The following is a 26558-nucleotide window of genomic DNA, read 5'->3' as shown; positions in this document are numbered from 1 at the left end:
TGGTGAGTGCGAAAGAGATGCACCATTCCGGCCGTCCAATGGAGAATCTCACTCGTACTCACATTGACCGCTTTCTCCATACACGCGTAGCGCTCATTGTTGACCATTAAAAATAACATCTTGGTAATAAAATAATGACAAAAATTTCTTCAGGATCTTGGTTTTATCCCCAAATCTTTGATTTGGTCAGTTTCTGACTTTCATAATATTTATTTTTAACCGAGTTATTAAGCCTTGAAAATGGATATTTTCCCGTTTTTATTTTAGAGAAAAGTCACAGGAGCCCTTTTTGCTCAGAATGAACTAAAAAATCTAAAAAAAATTGCCCAAAGTGAAAAAAATATTTTTGTGAATTTGTTTAAAAAAATTGTTTAAACATTTTTCCGGCCGCGGTACCGCCTGGCACGCTGTGGATTTGTTATAAGGACCTCTTTTTGAGTAAGTTTATGCAAAAAAATCGAATTGGAATAATTTACCTAACAGGGACGACGATACAGCCTGGACTAATTATTATGCTGGGGCTAAAATAAGCACTTTAAATAGATTTTTTTACATATAAGAAATGGCTCAAGCTTTCAAATGCACTTCTCGAAAAATTGAAATTGGATACCTAGGGGAACCTAGGTAATTTTTTAACTTCTGATGGTGGGGGTAGCCCCTCGCACGTCGAGCAGATTTGCGTCCGACATAAGATGTTATAACTTAAAATATAAGCTAATTAATATACATTAAAAGAAACCGTCATTTACGAATATTTTAAAAAAATTCCTTATGGTGCTTGAATTTGGTCAAGGTATTTAAAATACTAAAACCTGTTTATTAAGTAAACGTTTTATATCTACAGTTAGACTGACTCATTAATATAATTTACGCAAAGGGGAATTGGAAAATACTAGTATTATTGAAAATCTGACGTAGATTACTATTGTTCTGGTAAGACTGTCGAAGATAACTACTAAGTTGTGTAAATACAGTGCATACCATGTTTATCATTTTTATTATCTTCACTTTTATTGCAAAGTTACATGGAGCTGATCAAGGTAAAAGTTATATTATTATTTTTTTTATTTTATGAATCAGTTGTGTTTTGAAATTGATATTTAAAAGTGAATGACAGCTTGGGCCTAAATACAAATTAAGTTTACGTTTTTAACAACAATGTACCTGTGATTGCAAATATTAACCAATAGAATTTAACTTCAAAACTTTAAATAGGTTTTAGGTTATTCTGTTGATAATCATTTAAACACCGTTCCTACGTCACTACATGCAAACTTTTCACTGTGAGCAGCTTAGAAGCCCTTAGCTTCGACTCACGCCCTTAGCTCTGCACTAAATTCTTCCACTTTTCCCGGTCCATCACTTGTTTTTTCCAGTCTATTGTACCCATGCCTTCTATGTCAGTTTGGACGGCATCAAACCACTTCCTTTATGGTCTCCCTCGTCTTTTTCTTCCCTTGTTCTCCTGCTTGCAAAACTCTCAGCACGTTTCTTTGTTCTGCACTTTTGAATGCCTTTTACGCACTTTAAAATTCAATTATGCATTTCCGCCCATTTTTGTATTGTAGATTTTTTTCCTGACATCATCCTGAACACAATGCAAAAAGTTGCAAGTCTCGAGATGCTCTTTTTAAAAATCGATGTATTCCGTTGTTTTTTGCTCACATACACACATACTCGAACAACCCCAGCCCCGGGGCTATGTGTGGTCCAATAGAAAAGTGGGACACACATTTCCGAAGATCAAACCGATCACTCCGGAATGGAGTGGATGGTACCTATCTGACCCCCAAGCTGTACCACCACACCTCCCCATCGAAGAACATACCGAATGGGAAGGCGTTGTACTTAACGTTACTTTGGATGCCCTGGGTAATGTGACATCCTCTGTATTACTTCATTTGGTTAAGCCACCTGATTTTAGGGGTAGCTATGAGTTTTTTCCCTATTAATGACTTACTTAATTTATTACTTGACTTTGGACTTGTGTAATAAAAAAAGTGTGTTCCGTCTAAATCGGTGTCTCGCTGTCCGGACCGTGTGTGATCGGTGACTTAGCCGCTGAATTGGTAAAATTAATTTTGTTCTCCTCGACGGCTGAGCGCCCGAAAGGTGTGGCCATCAAGCACACGTTTGTCGGTAAGTGACCTCGATGCTCAACTTCCACGACTATGATCCATTTGACCTTATTGGCTGGAGGGCGACGTTTATGTTTCGACTATCCCGTTGCTATCTCAATTCTTCATTCTTCAGGGTTTTCTCTATATCCAATTGCTGTCTGGGTCGTCTATGTACCATTCTAGGGTTTTCGTCATAGTAAGTTAATTATCTTAATAATCTGCTAGGATGGTTCCTGATATTGTTGAATATTTCGTGTGCTCTTTCATCTATCATTCCCAGGACTTTCTTGTTTGTGTTTCTGATCATGTGGTTTTGGATGATTTGTATTTTTTCTTGTTGGATTTACATGTGTGCCCCCATGCGGCTAAGGCGTATGTTAGTGTTGGCAAAATTATACAATTTTCCATCCTAACTTTTGTCTTAAATCTCAGTTTACTCTTTTGGCCTATTAGCGATGACAGTTGACTCCTAAGGGCTTTAGCTTTGTTGATCGTTTGGTTCACGTGTTCTGTAAAGGTCAGCCTTTTGTCCAACATTACGCCTAGGTATTTGGCTTGATGTGACTATTCGATTTGGGTATCAAATAGGGATAGTAGTACCTCATTTTGGACATGTAGTAGACCGGTATAATATTCTTCAACTTATTATGATGGGTAAAATCGAAGGACGCAGAGGAATTGGTAGAAAGCAGGCCTCTTGGTTGAAGAATATCCGGGAGTGGACAGGAATAAAGAAAGCAAAACACCTATTTAGAATAGCTCTAGACAGAGACAGTTTCGCCATGTTAATCGCCAACGTCAAGGGGACTTGATAGGGCACGTTAAGAAGTACCTCATTTGGTCTGTCTCTTCTTTTTGGCACATGACAGCTTTTGTTTTGTCAGGGTTAACAGCTATTTTCCTTTCCACTGCACACACCATTCTTGTAGTTCGTCAAGAGCTCAAGGTATCTTGTTGCTAAATTTGGGTTGGTACTGCTAAAAGCTATTGCTGTATCATCTGCTTATAGACTTAGCAACGATGTTTTTAGTTATAAATGCCCTATACGTGACATTTGACGTTGACGACGATTCAAATATCCTTACTCCAAATATTTACTATACTTCATCAGTAATAAAAAATTTCTCATAATTAAGACGGTTAGTATTTTAAAAATTTAATTTTTAATTTTTGAAAGTTTGTTGATCCTAAAAAATTTGGAAAAATTGAGTGGAGTGACTGCAAATGGTAATTTCTTGGATCCCATGACTAGTGGCAAAATAACTAGTATATACACAATTTATCTCGCCTTAGCGAGAAGTGCCAAAAAGTGCACAACCTTGCTCAACATGGTTTCTCTTCAAAATAATTAATTACGATTTCTTATTTTCAGGGTGTTCTATTGGAGGCCTACAGGGTACTTGTCAGCCAATAAGTGCGTGCAGCGGTGTTTTTAGTTTGCTGAAAGACACTGATATTAATTTTTGTCAGGAGGAAGATCCCGAACTTTACATTTGTTGCCCTGACTATTTATCAAGTCCAACTGTTGAAGTTGAACAATATGAGGATCCATCGTCTATAAGTGTAAAAAGTAAGATAGTTTACAAAAGATTAACGACAAATTTTCTAGTTTTCTATTTGTTTGCTAACTTTATCACGTCTTTTGTTATATCGAGCGCTTGGTTTATCTGTTTAGTATTCAAGATAATTCTTAGCGGTGTTCGCTCCGTGCGTGACCATGGTCGGGATACGCGAAACTATTCCAGCGTCTGTAGCGGCGAAATATGACAATTTTGGCAAATTTTTGTAATGTCAGTGTCATTATGTTCGTTCTCAAACCCTGTCGGTGACTTTTAGTCGACGACAACGCATGCGCACTTTAATACCGTATTATATTTTTATTTAATGTATTATCATTTATTTATAAATATTCCAGTATATTAATAATTTTTTTTTATTTTATTCTGGCCTTTATTAATAATTAATAATATTAATAATTAATAGTAGATATACCTCGACACCGTAAGGTACACAAGGACGGCTTAACTTTTAACTACACGCGCTGGCGTATTTTGTACGCCAAATTTAATAATTCTACTGCAAATATATTTAAAAATTAAAAGTTTGACCATGTTTTTGTATCTAACCTATCACTGGAATGCGTTTTACAATGGGTTTTAGTTTTGTTAAAATCGACGTTCTGAGAAGATTGTTATTACGTTTATTATTTGTTGTTTCCGGTGGAAACAACAATTACCCAAAAATACGCCACAATTGTAGTAATATAAGCACTTCTCTTAATTGTCTTTTAGTCATTAGGGCACGAAATATATTTTTCTTTAAGCAAGCACCACACTCTCGCGAAGTAACTTCGGGAAAATTGACCGAAGTCCGAAGTACCCGTCACTACATACTCGTTCAACTCCGCGAGGAACACATTCATGCGGGGCGACACCGACTTCGCTTCCTTTGACTCGGTCGCCAAAACCGCCACAGAATGGAAGTAGGCCGAAGCGAAGCGAAGTCGCATGTAATACCTGTCTACACTCTCGTACTCACTGAACTTCGATCGACTTCGCGATCGAGAGTAGTATAGTGGACGTTTTATAAACAATACTTTTTCTCATGTAGACAAACAATTATTTAGAAATTTCATTTTTTAAAGGATCAGATTCCAGTAAGTAATCCCAATCGACTTATTGAGAAGTCACTTTAAGTATTCGCTGACGCCCAATAAAGTTTATAACAGGCAACTAAGAGTATTTTTTCATAAAATAAAAAACAAAACCGCTGTTTTTATGTGTATTCTCTTGTGTGTAGTTATGTTATAATTTGAGGAGCGAGTAGTTAAGGTTAAGTAAGTAAGTAAGTAGATACACCTTGTATATCAACGGTATTATTTATATTGTTTTAAAGTGCGCATGTTCCACTAGTCGTGGATACACATTAGTATTTGTATAACAAACTTGATCAAAAATGGAAAATAAATATTACATATTAACGTCAAATATGTCATGTGTGTATCATATACTTAACGTCAAATTGTGGTCGCCAAAAATGTCAGGTGTCGCGTCAGTCATGCAACGAGCGAATATAATGTATGAAGGTTATAGTTTTATAATTTTCAAAATCAATTTTTCAACCTCTTTGGAGATGAGCCAAAAAAAGGAGCAACAATTAATGGTAGGAACTATGAACTAAAATGTAATACTCATAGAATATGATTACAAATATTTAGCGTGTACATTATTTATTTATGGAAGTATCTTCATCATCATCTTGGTGCTCCAGCCCTTAGAGGGCCTCCACCTTCTCAAGCTTTCTACGCCAATCTGTTCTGTACCCCATCCATCCACCTCAGCTTTGGTCTACCCCGTCTTCTCATTCCTACAGATTGCGCTGTTAGAATCTTTTTTATCATGTTCGATTCAGGGGCCCGGGCTACATGTCCTGCCCACTGCATACGGATTCGCTTAATTATACTGATAATATCTTTTCCAAAAAACGTATGCTTGTGGATATTCTGCAGTTCAAAGTTATATCTACGCCTCCATATTCCGTTCTCATAGACCGCTCTGAATATCAAGATATTCTCAGAGCGCTGTACCTTTCTTCCAAAAACCTATAGGGCGGATTCATCTGTTTTAGTAAGCGTCCATGCCTCTGATCCATATATGTGAGAACGGGGACTATCAATATCCTATACAGCCTTATACGAGTTTTTTGAGACATACGTTCGTTAGGTAAGTTCTTTGATAGACTTAGAATAGAATAGAATTTGGATTTATTTTGATTTATATGTAAGCCTATTCGTTCTGCTCCTTCTACTAGCTCGGTTAGGATTTCCGCAGTTCTCGCCCTGGTTTTTGTTATAATGTCCGCATCGTCTACATAGGAAGTACCTAATCTTATAAAAAAATAAAATGACTTTTGATAACGTCAGTTTATTTTTTTTTATCTTTTTTATAACAGCTCCAGAATGACTAAACCGATTTGGCCAATTTCGATTTTGAAATATTTCTAGAAGTATAAGGAAGGTTTAAAAGGTGAGAAAATGTAAACAAAATACTAAAAACAACAATGTTATTCTCACATACAAGCAGTTATAAGGTTTGTTCCAACTCGATACAAAACCGTTCTTGAACGGTTACGAGTATGCGCAGTAAGGAAAATGTGTTACTGCGCATAAATTTTCGTTATTGCGCATGCGCGTAACGATTCGTAACGATGCGTAACAAACCTATAATAAATTCCTTTAGATTGACGTTACTAAAACTAAACTGCGGCTACCTTCGCGTCTATTTATTTTTTACGTTGACCGCGAATGAGTTCGAATCCCTACCAGTAAGAAATATTTTTAATTATTAAATCCCGAACTTTTTGTCTTATATTATTTCAAATATTATAAATGATTAAAAAATCAATCAAATTAAAATGAAATAAGTAACCAGTGTATGTAGGTATATCTTCCACATTTACTTCACATTTAACATAGCCTGTAATTTTTAAAGCGAATACTGACTTCTTATCGCTACCCAAGATAATAATGATAAAATGCGTTCGCGGGTAACTGTCGGCGACAAATTGTCAGCAAATCGCATGCGCACTTTAAAATAATATAAACAATATCGTTAATAGATAAATATACAAGGTATATTTACGTAAATACCTAGTATAATTTAATAATTAGTTATTGATATTAATTATTAAAAGTAAATATACCTTTTTTATTTATCTTTTAACGGTACCTATTATTTATATTAGGTTAGGTTAGGAATTGTCACCGACTAGTCGCCAACAGGTACCTGCGAACGCACTTAATATGAATTAACATAAAATTTTGATGAATAGAATAGACTAAAACAAAATAGGTAATCTTCTTTTATTCGTCAAAAACCAGTAGTTTTATTTTTGCAATATAAATATAATAATAATCAAAATTAAGTAAATTAATTCAGTGGTATTCCCACTGTTCAGAGGTCAATCCTTATAAATTATGTATGATAAGTAGAATAGAAAATGTTTAGTAGATAGGTGTAGGAAAATATATAGTAAAATAAATAAGCAAAATTGGTGAATCGGCGAATGAGCCTTGAAGGGCCCGTAGTCATACAACTCCAAAGAAAAAAAAAAGTAAATTAAACATAAAAGATAATAATAGAAATGTAAACAATTAATAAATTCCATATTATATTTAACACATTAAATGTTAATGAAGCAGCTGAAGAATTTCGCTGTTCTTCTTGCGCAGTTTACATTAAAAAAATTGAAATATTCAACGCGATCTGCGATAGAATAAACTAGACCATTTCTAACGAATTTCAAAAATTACTTACTTTACGTCGCTGATGAACTCTACCAACAACCGTTCAAATAACACAAATTTTTGCAATTTTTTTCTTTTAGAATGTGAGGAATACTATCCACCACCAGCAGACTTTATTATATCTGCAGTAGGAGGCACTAAGTCACTTCCAAAAGAATTTCCACACATGGTATGTATACTCCAAGTGTACTAAAATTTAATATACAGTCGGAAAAATGAAGGAATACCCATGAAGGATCACATCAACCACATATTATTCAGATTATTAATAATCTATCTCTCTCGTGTTATTTATGGAAAAACACATCAAATACAAAATATGTATGTGATTGATGTGATCGTTCATGGGTATTCTCTCATTTTTTCGACTGTAGATATTCAGATACACTAGGGACTGTTGAGTTTTATCTGTGCGTACTCCATTAAAATTTGACGATAGAAGATTTTTATAATGTAATATTCTCTTTCTTTACTCATTTCCTTCTTCTACACCAAAATTAAACCTTCATCACTCTTAATTTTTTTAAACCTGTTTTATCGGATCTACGCTCACCTAAGGCCCTTCGCGGATATTATAAGAGATCTTTTGTATAGGCAATGAAACCCATTTTACTTAATATATATTCTCTTCTTCTTGTTTTTGTATAGAGATGACTCTGTCTGTTTTTTCAATGTGCCTCTAGTAAGTTGTCGTTCCATCGTTTTCGTGGTCTTCCCACTGATCGTCTTCCTATTGGAGAACCGTCGCTCGCTGTCCTGACTACTCTATTTGTTGTCATTTGGCTTATGTGGTCATTCCATTCTATTCGTCTGTTTCTTACCCAGTTATTAATGTTATCCACCTTGTATCTCCGTCGTATATCTGCAGTTCTAGCTCTGTCCCATAGTGTCTTACCATAGATTTTTCGAAGGGTTTTAATCTCCGCTGTTTCGAGCAGTCTTTTTGTCCTCTCTGTGTCGGGTCGTGTTTCTGCCGCGTATGTCATCATCGGTCTGATGACTGTTTTGTAAATTCTGCCTTTCACTACTTTTCCGATATTTTTATTTCTCCATATTGTGTCATTCAGGCAACCTGCGGCTCTGTTTGCTCTATTCACTTGATCTCCCACTTCTGTTTCGAGCCTTCCGTAGCTAAGTTTATTTCCAGGTTCACCTTCCTGTATTCCTCTTTTAGTTTTTCTACCGTGTAACTGATTTCTTCCTCATCTTGAGCCATCACCACCTCACCGTCTGCGAAACACAATGTTTAGAGATAATCGTCCCTTATTGATATTCCCATACCCCTACATTTTGACATCCAAGTTGTTAGTGCGTGTTCTACAAATATTTTACATAGAGTTGGTGATGTTGGGCATCCCTGTAGTAGTCCTTTTATTTTTTTGAAGTTAGCGACTATCTTGTTTCCGATTTTTATGTATACATACTTCATTTGCCCTGTATAATATTCTTGATTGCTTCTGTTAGGTTAGCTGGTATTCCTATTTTTACCATTGCTTTGTATAGTTCTGTATATGTAGTCCTTTGTATAGTTTTCCATTGCTTTTACTTAATAAGAAGGCAATTACTTAACACAAACGCTACAACATATATAACGTATAGCAGTCAATTCGATCTCGAACATCTTCGCTCTTCAATCTTTTACATATTGCTTCCATATTGGTCTTCTTTGTCCTGCATTTTAACATCTAGCGCACTTTGGTCAACCCGTTATTATTTTTCAGTTGGTATTATACTGTCGTTCCAGCTTTTTTGGGATTTTTGTTAACATTTAAACACACTTTAATATTTTAGGCACTCATAGGATATGGACAAGAAAAAGATAAGCAGTGGCTATGTGGTGGCTCGTTAATTAGTCATAATTTTGTCTTAACTGCAGCCCACTGTCTTCAATCCACTGATTAGTAAGTTAATGGGATTAGTTTATTGTTTAAGACAGATACAATAGGGAACTTGCACATTTTTTTTTATTAGATAATAATGTTCAGTTTTGTTTAAAAATGAGATTTCCAAAATTTCACGCTTCAAAAACTCGTAATAACTTAGAAATACATATTTAAAGTCTTCTGCAGTATAAAATAGTTCAAACGGCCCGTGACGTCACATAGTTTTGCATTAATCAAATATGGTTATATTTAGCTGTGTCTAGGTACACGCTAACGTGTACGCAAATAAAAAAGTTAGGTAGACGCGAATTAAACTTCATCAAGACACACACACACACACACACACATGCTCGTATCAACCCCAGCCCCGGGGAACATGTGTGTTCCAATGGAAAAGTGGAACCCACATGTCCGAAGATCAAACCGGTCACACCCCGTAATGGAGTGGTACCTATCTGACCCCCAAGCTATACCTCCACCCCTCCCCATCGAAGGACATACCGAATGGGGAGGCGTTGATCTTAATGTTACTTTGGATGCCCTGGGTAATGGGACACCCTTTGTATTACTTCATGTGGTTAAGCCACCTGGTTTTAGGGGTAGCTAGAAGAGCTTTTCTCCCTATTAATGACTAAGTTAATTTTTTACTTTACTTTGGACTTGAGTCATGAGTAACGTCATTATTTAGCTTGCGCAGTGACTATACATTTTGGTACATGCTATTTTGATATGTTTAGTGTTTGTTTGATAGAAAAATATTTGTTAAGGGAAGGGAAGCAGAACTATTCAGATGTTTCAAACTTAATTGTAATAAATCAATGTATATATAAAAGTCTATACACTCACCGGCAGAGAAAACGGGCACCCCAAAAAATGGGTCATTTTTAATGTCTTGTATTTCCTAAACCTGATGTCCGATTTAAGTAATATTTTTAATATGTTATAGCCTTATTCTTTATCAATATCGCTGTAATAATATTGTTGCTAGACAGGTACATTGTCATTGTGTACAGGGTGTACGAATCAAACTGTGTTTTTTTTTCAAACTTTGGAACACCCTGTGGAATGTTCTAGCTTTTATAAAATACTAAAATTAAAACCCAACTATAGCCACAGATTTTCTTAACATTCTGTTTTTTTATTCATTCGCTTATGTTGGATAATAAAAAAGTTAGGCACTTTAACAACTACCCCTGTTTTTCGTCAATACAAGGTGTCTTTCAATAAGTACGGCAAGCTTTAAGGGGTAATTCTGCATGATAAAATAATGACAGTTTGCTTTATAAACTTATGCCCGCAAATACTTTGTTTCTGAGATAGGGGGTGTTGAAATTGTTCTTACAAACTTGTGCTTAACTTTTTTACTATCCAACATAAGCAAATGAATCAAAAAACAGAATGTTAAGAAAACCTGAGGCTATAGTTTGGTTATAATTTCAGTATTTTATAAAAGCTGGAACATTCCACAGGTTGTTCCAAAGTTTGAGAAAAAAACACAGTTTGATTCGTACACCCTGTATACAATGACAATGTACCTGTCTAGCAACAATATTATTACAGCGATATTGATAAAGAATAAGGCTATAACATATTAAAAAAATTACTTAAGTCGGACATCAGGTTTAGGAAATACAAGACATTAAATATGACCCATTTTTTGGGGTGCCCGTTCTCTCTGCCGGTGAGTGTATTTAGGTTAGCAAAATAATTATATTATGTATTTAGTTGACATGACATGTAGGTACAAAATATTGTTAAAATAATTTTTATACGTAAGTAAAATATTATAATCAACTATTCTAAATGCAAAATAAGCCACAATTTAACTAAAAAAATTATTTTATTAACGTTTCGACGTCCAAATCGGATGTCATTGTCAAAATACAAAAATTAGTCAGATTAAATAAATTATTAGAAAAAATTTTTTACTAAGCAACAACATTTTTGTTTAATTTAATAATATTTTGTATTTTGACAACGACATCCGGTTTAGACGTCGAAACGTTAATAAAATCAATTTTTTAGTTAAATTGTGGCTTAGTTCTCATTTAGAATAGTTGATTACAAAAATGCCACAAGGATAATAGCTTCATAACAAGTTAATTATTATTGTGAAAGCTTTAGGTCTCTCTTTTATTTTAATCTTGGATAGTAATACTATTTTATTTATAACTATGTAAAAAATATATATTAATTTATAGTCTCTTATCTTTTTCGTACTGTTTTAAAATGTTCTTAAACTCGTTAAAAGAACTAAATAATTGTCCACACTCCATAGTTAATTTAAAAACAAACACTAAACAAATAAAAATAAGAAATCACTGACACTCGTAACTTTTTTATTTGCGTACACGTTAGCGTATACCTAGACACAACCTTATATTTAGGTATATTCTTCTTCTCCCTCTTTAGTTTATTGGCCTCCACCTACTGGGTAAATGGCCGGCTCATCGTCGTGGAATAAGTCAAAAATATTTATATTCTAATGACATTTATCGTACGTCATTGTAATAATATATACCAGTTTGTTAAAATTGGAGTTTTATACTGTTTTTGAAGGAAAGGAATGAAGGTTTACTATTGAAAATAAAACTATTTTGTAAAAGTAAAAATTTTCTATGAATAGTTCAAACGATCAAAAACACTTGTAACGTCACATAAATGTATTTTCTACTGACGTTTATAACGTCTAATTTAAAATTCTGTTTACTTTATTGGAAAAATGTAAATGTACAACCCAGTGACGTCACGATGCGTTTTGGACCACCTGTTTTAATTTGAATTTTTAATAGTCTTTAGGGGCCAAACGAAAGACAAACCAAACTTTTTTATGTTCTGTTGTGATTTATAACATTTTTTTCGAATTTAAAAATGTATGCAAGTTCCCTATTATCATATTAAGATATTTTTTGCAACAACGTTCTAAAATCAACAAATTTGTCATCCAAATTGTAAAATTTTGTCCTAAACACATGATAGAGAGCAGTTAAATACTTATTTATTATCTCCACACAAATTGGCTTCTTAATTAACATTTTTGTGGATATCTGGTACAAAGGAGACCCAATCGGGCCCAAAGGAGACCCAGGAGATGTTCGGTTATAACTTTGGACTGGTCTTATTGACACCAATCAATTTACAAACATTTTATAAGAGAGTTGGCTCCAGTAGGCCCTGACTTCTGGACTACATGCACTAATGTTTTACCAACTAGATCCCACACCTGGCACTAACTGTAACGTGTTTTTAAATAAGACTAACGGTTCGAATTTATTTACAAGTTTAAAGCTCGCGTTTATCTCATTAATTAACTAAACTAATAACATCGCGCTTATTTATACAGAGATAAAATTTCTAGAAGAGTCCATCTCTAATTTCCGCAATTCTGAACGTCGCTGTATTATTCTCGTACATAAGCCGTTCCATCGAGAAGGTTCTAGGCTATGTAGAGTTGGAACCGTTACTTGAGGTCGGTCGAAACTAACTCTTTCGTTACAATATATTAAGATTACTCACTTAAAACATTAAATTCCTGAACACAAGAGAACAGGAAATGCGTTAGACAACTACCCGATGGTATACATCGCCATACCAAAACAAACAATATCTATGGAAGAAGTATCTATATCAATCAATAGAAAATGAATTAGTCAGGTAAAAGAGTGCCAATACATATCAAAAAGAATAATTGTAATCAAAATAAAACTAGGAAAAAGCAACAACATCGTAGGAATATACGCACCGGCAAATAATAAAGAGGAATCCACCAAAGAGGAATTTTTTCAAAACCTCTTAATTAAGTTGGTTATTGACGCAAGGAGTCTGGTAAGGGAGGCCATAGAAGACGTTATTTCCTGGCTCCATAACCTTAAGAGGAAAGGCGTAAAATGTCGCCTGTCAAAATTTTAAATATGTTTTAAATGTATTTTTTCTTTCGAATCCTAGGAAAACTAATAAGTATTTTTGAAAAATTTAAACGCAGAATGAAAGATTACGTTTCTACCGAGGGTCGAAAGTCTCTGAAAACTTCTATAATGTTTATTTTAATAAGTTGCAGGGGTAAAAATTAAACAGGTTATTTCATTCATAGGAGATTCTGACCAATAGAAAGCTACATAAATGCAAATTAAGGTGACTATTTCACTCATCTTAAAATTTTCACATAATCTGACCAATCACAAACCAAAGACAGCTTGTGTTATCGCGAAAACACCAACTGTCTTTCAATTCTGATTGGTCTATCAGCTTCGTGTTTTCAACGACGTAACCATGGATACCGATCGCAAAGCAAAGTTTGACGTTTGCCAAAAAAATTATTGTAGCTGTATACGTCAAAATGAGTCGTTTCGGTGGTACTTCAAACGAAGTTATAAACCAAAACATTGAAGAAAATATACCGAGTAACACAAGAAAATCTAAATCTTATATATGGAGACAATTTGTGATGTTCTGTGTGGATCGCAACTACAAATTAGATGCAGAAAATAACAACGAAAGACTAGCATTCATTCTAAAAGACTGGGCCTTCAACATGCGAAAAATTGATGGTATTCTATTTCTCATGATCATCTTTCAGTGCGTCACAGTTTTTCGATTTCTTTCTAACGTATTAAATTGTATATGACAGAGAAAAAGGCACGTCGTTGATTACTTTGGTAATTATTCTAGTTTGGTGATTATTCTAGTTGTCGATAGATGGCGCCATAATAAAAAAAATAATTTTTTTTAATTAGCTAATAATATTACAAATATAATCTGTATAATTTATAAGACTATACAAATCAAAGAAACTACCATTTTATAAATGCAAGAAACACATTTGATTTGTTTTTATTCCAAATTAAAAATAAAATGTGACAACTGTCAGATTTAACTAAAATGTCATGTTAGAATAAATGTCATAAATGTGTATTATCACGGACTTACCCTTTTTCCTATCATTTGTTACGCACTGAAAAATGATCATGAAAAGGACAATAGTAATAAATATTTCATGATTATGACTAATTGTGAATTATTCAAAAAATGGGTAGATTTGGGTTACCTAGATCAAATGTATTATTATTAAATTCCTTCCTCTCATTCTACTGAATTTTTGACCCATCACTTTGTTCGTGAAATAGTCTAATAAAATACCACTCGTGATTTAATTTATCTTATAAGTCTGTCTTTTATTTCTAAACTCAACTGAGTTGCTTAAAGAAAACACCACTCGTCCTACGGACTCGTGGTGTTTTCAAGCAACTCAGTTTCGTTTAGAAGTAAATCGACAGACTTATCGCGAAAATTGAATCACTAGTGGTATTACTATTGATAATTTTTGATAATATCCCGTCAAGTATATTACGTCAGATGCCCTTCGTTGCTACGAAAAAATACATTCAGTGACATTAATGACAATTAATGTTTTAAAAGTTATAAAAGTGATGACTTTCAACCGTAAAATATTTTATATCAACTGTGTGTTTAACAGTACTAATTTGTACTTACATAAATAAATTACAATAAAATTTTGGTTCTGAACAGTTTTATTCATGAAATAATCGCAACAAATTGAACTCGATCTCTAAAATTAATGTAGAATTTTTGCCCTCGTGACACTTTGACATAATTTCACTCGCCTTCGGCTCATGAAATTAAAACTGTCAAAGTGTCCATAGAAAAAAGTGTTGTGTGATTTGGTAGAATGCGATTTTACTCTTTAAAAAATATGTCACGTATTTCAGCGCCATCTCAGCACCTGGTTAAGTGGAAGGGTACTACAAATCTGGCCTCCACATAAGTGGTCTGTAGCTGCGACATGATAGGTGTGAAATTTTAAACGTTCTTGTTGTTGATTGGATAGGAAAAGTGGCGTAATCTAGCCTCCATGCTAGGTACATCATAGCCTCCATACGGTACTTCCAATATTTAATATTTTATTCAAGTGGACAATAAAGGTACAACACAAACAACTTTTGTTTCTTAATTATTTATTTATACAATATTGTGACATTTTACATAGAAATATGAATAGGGGAACCTGGGTCACAGTGAACCATGTTACACAGTGAACCAGCAGCCCCCACTCTTTGCCTATGCACTTTATCTCCCAACTCTATTCTTCAAATATCTGCCGGTTTTACGGAACACCCTACTACTTTAGTCCGCATCAAGCTAACATAGTGTGTAGATGTGTATTTCCATATCTGCTGAACGGTAAGTCGAATGCTTTTTTTCACATTGTTCTATTTATTAGTTTTGTTCCAAGCCTGGCGGTCAATTCAGATCAATTATAATTTCAAGCTACTTAATAGGTCTTTGTACATACTGTTTATGTTGTCTTTCAAATCAATGTAGTTTATTTTTGTTTAAATAAATTTTTTAGTTGAATAGGTGGCGATGGGTAACAGCGAACCATTGACGAATGGGTTACACTGAATCTGGTTCACTGTAACCCATAATGGTTTACTATACAAATGTTATACTAAGAATGTATGCATTTAATTTCATTAATCATAATTTGGTTTATCTACTCTATATCATATTATGTATCAGTTTTTAGTTTGTGAAAACTGTCGTAGATAGCAGTGCGTGACGGGTTTAAAGTGTGCGTGAAGTAACAATGTACTTTTCCGCACGCTTTCAATGGGTATTTTGGCACACTTTCATATAATCAAAGATCCTTAACTTTCACGTTGTCATGGTGATGACAATATGAGCAATGACTTACAACAAAATTTTTGACAGTTTTGTGGTTTGAAAGTAGTTAGGATTTTTAAATGTCAAAGTTCTAAAAATTGTAGAATAGAAATGAATTCCAGTGACGAAGAGTTACAGTTTTTTTATTTGTTTATCGAAGAGTAGATAAAATATTGTATGAAACTGTGCGTGGAGTGCTTTTTGCGAACTTACGCGATGTATAGCACTCGCTCCGTTGTCGCTCGTGCTCTAAGTATCGCGTGCGTTCGCAAAAAGCATACTTCTCGAACTATTTCATAAATAACTATTCTGATTATGTTTATTTATTTTTAGATTCAAAATGCCACGCAACCGAGTTAGAAAAACAAACATTGGCATGCACAGTGAAGAGCAGATGCGAAGTGCTTTAGACCTCATATCGAGAGAAAATCAAAGCATAAGAAGTGTAGCAAAACTTAAAGGGATTCCCTATCCGACTGTTAGAAGATATTGGCAAAAATTTAAAAATACAGATGAACCAATACGGCTAACTCCTAATTATGAAGTGAATAAAATTTTCACAGCCATCCAGGAAGAAGCACTGGTCAATTACATTGTAAAATGTAGCCAAATGTTTTACGGGTTAACACTGCTGGAATGTCGTCAGCTGGCCTACGAAATGGCAATAGTCAACAACGTCAAAATTCCTGAAAAATGGAATGATCGAAAGATTGCTGGCATGGAATGGCTATACAATTTTAGAAAGCGACATCCCCGATTAAGCCTTAGGACACCTGAGGGATGTAGCCTGTCCCGAGCTACGTCATTTAACCGACATAATGTGAACATATTTTATGATAAGTTACAAGAAGTTATGTTACGTAGACCCGAATTTGCTGATGGGACTAGGATATATAATCTTGACGAAACTAGTTCCCTGACCGTGCAAAAATCTCAAAAGGTGCTCGCAGCGAAGGACAAAAACAGGTCAGCAAAGTCACTAGTGGTGAAAAGGGAACATTAGTAACTACCTGTTGTATCGTCAATGCTTCCGGCAATTTTTTACCACCAGTCATGATTTTTCCTCGTGTCCATTTTAAGCATCACATGACAAATGGGGCTCCCACCGGCACGTTAGGATTGGCTACACAGTCTGGGTGGATGAATAGCACACTATTTGTAGACACGATGAAACACTTTATTAAATTCTCAAACACTACAAAAGAAACCCCCAGCTTACTGATAATGGACAACTTTGAAGCTCATATTTGCATAAAAGCCATTGAATTGGCAAAGGAAAATGGTGTGACAATATTAACAGTTCCTCCTCATTCTACCGGAAAGATGCAACCCTTAGACGTTTGCATTTACAAACCTTTCAAAACTGCTTACAATGCAGCTGTAGACAGTTGGATGATGCGGAATCCAGGAAAACCTCTAACCATTTATGAGGTAGCTGCTTGCGTTGGGGATGCACATCTGAAGGCAATGACTCCGTCAAATATTTGTAGTGCCTTTAAGACGACCGGCATCTTCCCGTACGATAGAAATGTTTTTACCGACATAGACTTCTTACCAAGTGAAGTTACTAACAGACCCATTACTGAAAATGATGGAAATACTCCAGATGGGCAAATCTTCAATCCAGAAAATCCACTGGCAGTCGGAGCCCAACATAGTAGAAGTAGAACTCCTGACTCCGAGGCTGAAATATCTTTGGAATTTGTAACTCCGGATCAATTCCGAGGGCTGCCAAAGGCTGGGCCGAGGAAAAATAACAGACAACCAAAACGAAAGGGTAAATCTATGATAGCCACGGACACCCCAGAAAAAATGGAAATTGAGGAGCGCGAAGCAGAAAAGCAGAGAAAGAAGAAAGCGCAACCCATAAAGAAAAAAGTGTTTCAAGAACCAGAAGATACAACAGATGAAGAAGATACGTTCAGTGTTCATTCTGAGGAAGAAGACTATTATGAAAGCGGTGACGAGGAGAATCTTATAACCCCCGACTCTTTTAATCCATTAGAAAAATTACCCAGTGAAGGAGACTATGTGTTGGTTGAATTCAATGGGAAGAATGGTAAAGTCTATTACGTTGCTAAGGTATTACAAGAGGCCAAGGAACAAGAAGTACAAGTAAGTTTTTTAAGGAGGAATTATAAAATGGAAAACACATTCCGTTTGCCAGACGTTTTAGATGTATCTCCGGTTGCACTGTCAGACGTAAAATTGATATTACCAAAACCAACTATCTGTGGGAATACTAAACGACAACAGTCATTCTATTCATTCAAATTAAATTTTACTCAAATAGATATCCGCTAGTTTGTAGTAGTAGTGAGTTATTAAAGGTTTTGCTATATCATGCGTTTTCTTTCCTTCAAGAAACCTGCTGATTCTCTGTACCCCCATTTGGTTCATTGTTACCCATAAGCCTGGTTCACTGTTCACAAGGACAGGGGCACACTGAACCAAGTGACGCTTTGAAAAAAATATTTTGTAATGAGTACCAAACATCTGGTTATATCATGTTTCACTTATGAGAGCAGAAGTTCGTACGTTATAGCATTCATCATCCAAATTTCAGACATATATGCATATTTTTTCCTGAGTTACACCTCTCCAAATAAAAAGTGGTTCACTGTAACCCATGCTCCCCTATTTAATTTGGATTAAATATATATTTACTCGTTGAATTTTTCCACCGTCTGCACACAACACCTGATGGGAGCCATTAGACCTAACAACAAAACGCGAAATAAAATGTGTATTTTAAAACTGTTGGATAAACAGTACCTACAATCAGAAAATCTCTACCTTACAATTAGAAAAACTTACCTTTAAAAAGGTACTCGATTACAAAATAACAAAAATATCAAAAAACAGTACCTACCTTTAAAAAAACTTACCTTTAAAAAGGTACTCGATTACAAAATAACAAAAATATCAAAAAACACGACTGAATATCAGCTTTTTATGGTGACACAAACACATCACATAAACCGACCATATAAAATAACTGAACGACAACGATCGAACGAACACGAACACTGAATTCCATCAATCACAATGCCGACATCAGCGCCTCTGACAAAATGGAAGGAAAATAAATACGATTACATGTTTTTTATTAGAGTGCGCGGGGCATGAAAGTGTCACTCGGGAAAAATTCAATAATTTTATAGCTCTTGTGCAATTACTACTGAAAATTTAGTGTTATTTTTAATTGCAAATATTTCATTTAAAAGAAACTTTTTATTTATTCTAAGGGACTTTCAGCCATCTGCGTTTATATTTTTCAGAAATACTTATTAGTTTTCTTAAAATTCGAAAAAAATAAAAACCTTTAAAACACATTGAAAATTTTGACAGACGATATTTTGCGCCTTTTTCCTTAAAGCTTAGTACAATAGGACAACCATATTATTTGTGTTTGGAGCAGCTGTAAACAGTCAAAATTTCTATGACGATTTCTGGAACTGGAACAAGAAGAAGGAGACTAGATAGATTTTTGGACTTAGTAAGAGCATTAGTCTTAGTGAAGGTGTTAAGTAGTTTATCCAGGAATACGATAGTGGTATTTATAATGGTATTTAGCTGTATTCAAAATTTTTAAACTAATATTATATTATTGTTCTTTTGCCATAACCTTTCTTGCTACGAAAAACTAATGCTCTTGGGTTTTTCTTAGCAGAAAAATCTGGCTTTTTATCTACTACTGTCTACATTACAATTTAAACGATTTTTAATTAAATAAGTTATTTTGATTAACCTGTTTTCAGTGGGGAGGCCAAATGGGTCCATCTAGGTGATCTGGATATCTCCACTGATGAAGACGACGCAGAACCTCAAGATTTTAAAATAATTAGAGTAATTGCGCATCCGCGCTACTCATTTTCTTCCAAATATCACGATATTGCTCTAGTTAAATTAGATCGAAATGTCATGTTGACAGAATATGTAGCAATAGCTTGTTTACAAACGGTAAAGAAGATATATGGTAGGTAATGTTCTTTTATAACCTTTTCGTGAATGTTATGTTTCTATTTTTTGTTTGTATTATTTTTTTCTGTGATTTTATTAGATATTTTCTAATAGAGTTTTGTTTGAATGATTGAGTCATGTTTTCTGATTAACTTTTTTAGATATTGCTTGTTGTTTTGAAGACAAAGGATCAGGACGATAGTATTCTTAGATAGGTCAAGGAATCACTTAAGATGGTAAAGTCCAATCACACATTTATACAGGGTGTCCCGAAAAGATTGGTCATAAATTACACCACACATTCTGGAGCCAAAAATAATTCGATTGAACCTAACTTACGTTAGTATAAATGTGCTCATAAAAAAAGTTATAGCCCCTTGAAGTTACAAAATGAAAATCGAATTTTTTCAATATATCGAAAACTATTAAAGATTTTTTATTGAAAATGGACATCTATCATTGTTATGACAGGATCATCTTAAAACAAAATTATAGTGAGGTTTGTCCACCCCATAAAAATTTTATGGGGGTTTTTATCCCTTAAGCACCCCCAAACTTTTGTGCACGTTATAATTTATTCATTATTGTGGTACCATTAGTTAAACACAACGTTTTTAAAACTTTTTTGCCTCTTAGTATTTTTTCGATAAGCGAGTTTTTATCGAGATGCGGCTTCTTTTTTAATATATTTACATAAAATTTTTATGGGAGTTTTGTTCTTTAAACCCCCCAAATGTTTGTGTACGTTCCAATTAAACTATTATTGTGGTACCATTAGTTAAACACAGTGTTTTTAAAACTTTTTTGTCTCTTAGTCTTTTTTTGATAAGTCACCTTTTATCGAGATGTGGCTTCTTTTTCAACATATACCTAAAAATGTAAATTATAAATACATTTTCAGATTGTTAACAGGTCTCTATAATCGTACTTAACCGTATACAAATATGTGGTGAATTCGACAAATATTCAAAATATGTCGATAAACACTGGCTTATCGAAAAAGTACTAAGAGGCAAAAAAGTTTTAAGAACAGCGTGTTTAACTAATGGTGCCACAATAATAATTAAATTGGAACGTACACAAAAGTTTGGGGGGGGGGTTTAAGGGAACAAAACCCCCATAAATTTTTTATGGGGTACACAAATTTTACTTTAATTTTTATTTAAGATGCTGCTGCCATACGAATGCCACATGTCCATTTTCAATGAAAAATCTCTAAGAGTTTTCGATATCTGAAAAAAAATCGATTTTCATTTTATAACTTCAAAGGGCTGTAACTTTTTTTGTGTGCACTATTGTATATAGGTAAGTGAGGTTAAATCAACCTATTTTTGACCCCAGAATCTGTGGTATAATTTATGACCAATCTTTTCGGGACACCCTGTATATGTGATAGGATGGTCACGTTGCCTAGAGTCGGAAGATATGTGAGCGTGGTTCTTTGGATAGAGATAATATTGCAATAACAAGTGGAAAATTAATAGGGTTAATGGAACAATAATAGATAAAATATGGATAGATAATAATTAACTAAGTACATAGTAGAGGCCCTGTCTTATAATTAAATCTGAACCATCTTTACTTTCATTTTATCTGTATTCATTTTTGTGAGTACAAAATGAACCAGTTCGCTAAAGATTGTTATCACGGTGAACGACAGGTCCTGGATGCAATTAGGTATAGATTCCCTTGTCGACTAATTCATCACTTTGTATTGCTTTATATTTAGATCTTAAAAGACATCAGAGGATAACAATTGGAATATTAGTTTCTGACTCATTCGACTTACGATTCATAGATGGTGCTACTAGCATCTTTAGTGATTATTTTAATAATTACACCGAAGAGATGAAAGGATTTGATTCCAGTTCAGCGCCTCTACAAAGGTGCTTCGAGGTGGCTATGGTAAAGCCGAAATACGTATAAACACATAGTAGAGTCCCTGTCCTGTAATCAAATCGGAATCATCTTTACTTTCAATTAACTAATAGTCCGTTCTTTAACGGTGAAATATTGCAAAACCTCTAAATTTTAAAGAACCGCTTGGATTGACATGAAATTTGGCATACACATAGCTAACAAGTCAAAGAAAAAAAGTGATATTGTGCCGATATGTGCTTTTGCCCTGGGAGTGGTTTTCACCCCCTTTTGGGGGTGAAAAAATATTCGTCCAAAGAAAGTCAGGAAATGGATAAACTGGCTAATTTTAAGTAACTTTTGTTCTATAGAGTTTTTTCACTAAGTCAATACTTTTCGAGTTATTTGGCAGTGAATATGTTCATTTTTTCAACAAAATAACCACGTTTTTGGACGGTTTCTCGCAAATAACTCAAATAGTAAGAATTTTGTCGAAAAAACATTCTTAGTAAAAATATAGCCTGTAAAAAATTTAAAAAAATGGTGTAGATATCACGTACACCCAGTAGATACACGTAGATACACCCAGTAGAAACAGAGTTATAGCTAATGAAAAATAGGTTAATATTCGTCAAATTCCAAATGGAATACTTTAACGTGAAATAACCAAAAATGAAGCACATTTCGGGGAAAACTCATTACAAATTATTTAAAGTGTTTAAAAGAAGCTTCATTTTTGTTTTATAAAAGAAATTTCTAGCATCAAAATTAAATAAGTTACGCTCAAAATAAAGTTACTCCCTTTTGGTTTTGGTAAAAAAATCGAGAAAATCACCCCTAATTAGTATCTTAAATGAACTTAATCGTTACGACTTCATAAGTTTCTAGACTCGTGTATATATTGTTTATATGATCTATAAGTTTCATCGGTTCAAAGTCCTCATTATTGAAAGGGCTGTAGTTAAAAGGGGTTGAACGAGTCACTGATCACGAATGTATGCAAATTTAGAAACACCAAATATTTTTTCACCAAAAAAACAAATTTTTTCAAAAATTTCACTTTGGGTCGATGAAACTTACAGACCATATAAACACAACATAAGTAAAATAATTTGTGGAGCGGTAACGATTAATTTCATTTAAGTTGTTAATTAGGGGGTGTTCTTCCCGATTTTTTTTGCAAAAACAAAAGGAATCAACTTTATTTTGAGCGTAACTTGCTTAAATTTAATGCTAGAAACTTTTTGTGTAAAAACAGAAATAAAGCTTTTTTTAAACATTTTAAAAAAGTTATGACGGGTTTTCCCCAAAAAGTGCTTAATTTTTTGGATATTTCACGTCGAAATATTCTATTTGAAATTGGGTGAATATGAATCTATTTTTCATTGGCTATAACTCTGGTTCTACGAGATCCAGAGACCTAACGCGTACACCATTTTTTTTTTACTTTTTTATAGGCTATATTTTTGCTAAGAACGTTTTTTTCGACAAAATACTTACTTTTTGAGTTATTTACAAAAAACCGTCTAAAAATGTGGTTATTTTGTTGAAAAATGAACATATTCACGCGCAAATAACTCGAAAAGTGTTGACTTGGCGAAAGAGCTCTATAGAACAAAAGTTACTTAAAATTAGTCTGTTTCAAATTTCCGGACTTATTTCGGACATATATTTTTTCACCCCCAAATGGGGGTGAAAACCGAGCGTTTCCATAGCATAATTTAGTCTTTCCAAAATTTAAAGAAGAAATAAGTAATCAATTCCAAAGGAGAAAAGCAAATTTTAGTTTTTTTTGTAAGAATAGTCTAACGAATTATTTAAATAAAATTTTTGTTAAAACAAAGGAGATATCAGAAATAAAGCTTAATTTATTAGATGAGAAAAAATTTCAACAGAATTGAATTTTAGTATAAATTTTAAATCTTATATTTATGGTATATTGGATAAATAAAAATTATTTATAACATTTATATGACATCGAGTGTGTTTAATTTCCCTGTTTTGTCCCTGGACGAAGTAAGCAACTTGAGAAGAAGCCACAACTATATAGAAGCCACAAACCTAACGTAATGCATTAATATTAAAATAGCCCTGAGAATAAAATTTATTAGAAAATTTAATTTAATTTTGATTTTGTTTTACATAAGTAATAATTAAAATAATTAAGTAGTTAATCAAAATAAGAATTTGCTGATCAATCTCATAACAAGAGAGAAATACAGAGCATAACAATACATAGTTAAACACAAGCGTAAAAAACTAATTAGTCATTTTAACTTAGAAGTGGGGTTATGATTGGATGTGATTCTACACGCACTTCGGGGAATTCCTTCTTGTTCTTTAAGTGCCATCTTCGCAACGAAGGTTGACAATCATCATGACTATTTTGACCTTCAAGGCAGCTGCTCTGAACAGTTGCCTTAAGCTGCAACCAAACCATTCTCTCAGGTTCTTCAACCAGGAAACGCATCTCCTTTCTACGCTTCTCCTACCCTCTATTTTTCCTTGAATTATGAGTCTCAAGATGTTATTTCTAGGGAATTCTTTTACCACTAGTACAATCCGACAAACGATAGCTGGCAGGCGACCTTGAGTGAAAATACACAACAAGAACTACACAATACGAGAAGGTCAGCCGCCAGGTCTCGCTTGTCGGATTGTAATACGCCGCTGTAAAATGGCTGCAATTCGCCTAACGTTATATATACAGAGTAATTTTTATTTTAGATCCATATAACAATATGACTGCTGCTGGTTGGGGTAAAATAGGATTTGCTGAAGAGCAAAGTAGCTTTTTGCTAAAAGTTAGTTTAAATGAAGTGAATACAGAAACATGCAACAGATTATACAGCGACGTAAAAAAATCGATTCTACCACAGGGTATTGTTGGTAACACGATGATCTGTGCTGGAGGAGAAATAGGAGTAGACACATGTGAAGTAAGTAGGTACTTTTTATAAAGCTCTAAGTAGAAGGCGTTTCTTAGTAATAAAATGTTTAAGAGAGTTTGTTTAAAAATCTTGTGATGATCTCGGGCAAAGAATAAATATTTACACGTTAAGCTTAATACATTGACATATTCTAGACGACCAAATTATATTATCGTTACAATCTACAGAATATTATTCCAGAAATTTCTTTCTTTTGTAATGCCATAATATGGCATTACAAAAGGAGTCCAGTTTTCCCAGAAGTCGACGTTGTTCGGAACCATAGTATCGCTTTTCCCCTAAATACTTCTGGTAGCGCTTTCAATAATGCATCGTCTAGAATCCGGTAACAGGTTTTTAGTTCGTGTAGCCTTTTCAAAAATTCTGTAATGTATTTTGATCCGTCAAAATGTAAGCCCCATTTTCTAGCTGTGTCCATTATTTCACTATGTTCATTTTCCGTTTGTGTATCGTATGTTTCCGGATCCTCAGTTCCGATATTGGTAACTGTGTCGGTCTTTTTTGAGCGATATGTAAGACCATTCTTGATCGAAGATCGTCTAATTTACGTGTCGTATCTAAGTTAAATTCTGCCATAACATTACTTAAATCCTCTTTCTTAAATTTATATACCCAGCCTACCGTCTCATCCGCTATTTCTAAGCCTACCGTACCTTCTGATTCCGCCATATTTATAATATATTTGTTCAATCTGTTTAAAGGTCTTAAACCCTTTTAAAATTAATGCTCGGGCGTCAATGTAACGTTGTCGTTGTATTTGATGCTCCACTAAGCTTTTCGTTCCATCTTTTATATCGTCCAAGACGCTATAAAAACACTTTTTGCTTAAATCATTGGCGTACTCTAGACTATAAAATTACATTATCGTTACAGGTTTTCATTTTGACAACTCTTTCGTTTCTGTTTCATCTGTTTCGTTTTGTTGATGTCTTCGCGCACTTCTATGCCATATGTCATGATCGGTCGTATGCAAGTCTTGTAGATTATAATTTTACTATCTGTGCACATATACGGATTTGACCAGACTGTCTCCCGTAGACATCCTGAAAATGCAGATGCTTTGTTGATTTGACTCCTCAGGTCCTTTACTGGGTCACGGGTACTTGATATATCTATGCCCAGATATCTGAATTGCATCACCTGTTCTATGGGGTTGTTCTCAACCACTAACTTACATCTGAGAGGATCTTTTGCTATTGTCATACGTTGAGTTTTGTTGGTAGAAATATTCATATTTAGTGGCGGCTTATTTGAAAGAGCTGTCTCTGAAGATCATCTTCTGACTCGGCAATAATTGCTGCATCATCTGCGTAACACATCCTACCAATTCTTGTGGTGTATGTATTGTCTTAATTTTACTGGTCATCGTTCATCTTTCATTCGGATTACACGCCCGTAACATCAAAGGTGTTTGATTTCTATTTTTTACGGTATTATAAATCGATAAAATTTTGTCTCCAAGAAGTATGTATCTATATGAAAGGTTAATTATATTTATCTAAAGTAGCTTATGTTTTTAGGGAGATTCAGGAGGACCTCTTCAAGTACGAAATCACTACAAATATGATAATGGAAAAGGTTTTAGAATAGTTGGAGTTACATCGTTTGGTAAAGCCTGTGGTATCACTAGAAGTCCGTCAATATATACTAGAGTTTCATATTACACAAACTGGATTGAAAGTATTGTGTGGCCCGAGGAATACAAAAAGGCACATTCGTAAATCACACCAAAGTGGCATGATTTTTGAAAATGAATTTGATCTAATTTCTTGTACAAATAAATTATTGTTTTATAAAA

At 34.1% G+C, this 26558-nt stretch overlaps 1 protein-coding gene across 1 annotated transcript; it reads left to right on the top strand.

Annotated features, from left to right (window-relative positions):
- Positions 1-856: 856 nt before the first annotated feature.
- On the top strand, positions 857-26558 carry LOC114330245 (venom protease). The gene is made up of 7 exons (XM_028279568.2): positions 857-1040; positions 3493-3690; positions 7506-7594; positions 9217-9326; positions 19751-19968; positions 24537-24748; positions 26281-26558. Exons 1-7 carry the CDS (start codon positions 983-985, stop codon positions 26479-26481), a joined length of 1086 nt encoding a protein of 361 aa, XP_028135369.1. The 5' UTR covers positions 857-982; the 3' UTR covers positions 26482-26558.

This window comes from Diabrotica virgifera, chromosome 4 (assembly GCF_917563875.1).
Source record: "Diabrotica virgifera virgifera chromosome 4, PGI_DIABVI_V3a".
NCBI classification, from domain to species: domain Eukaryota; kingdom Metazoa; phylum Arthropoda; class Insecta; order Coleoptera; family Chrysomelidae; genus Diabrotica; species Diabrotica virgifera.
This window is presented reverse-complemented; position numbering and strand designations above follow the sequence as displayed.

Coding starts and splice junctions, on each gene's coding strand:
- LOC114330245 (XM_028279568.2), top strand. CDS start 983: ATGTTTATCATTTTTATTATCTTCACTTTTATTGCAAAGTTACATGGA. Junction 3,691..7,505: donor ATCGTCTATAAGTGTAAAAA/GTAAGATAGTTT, acceptor TTTTTCTTTTAG/AATGTGAGGAATACTATCCA. Junction 24,749..26,280: donor TAGGAGTAGACACATGTGAA/GTAAGTAGGTAC, acceptor TTATGTTTTTAG/GGAGATTCAGGAGGACCTCT.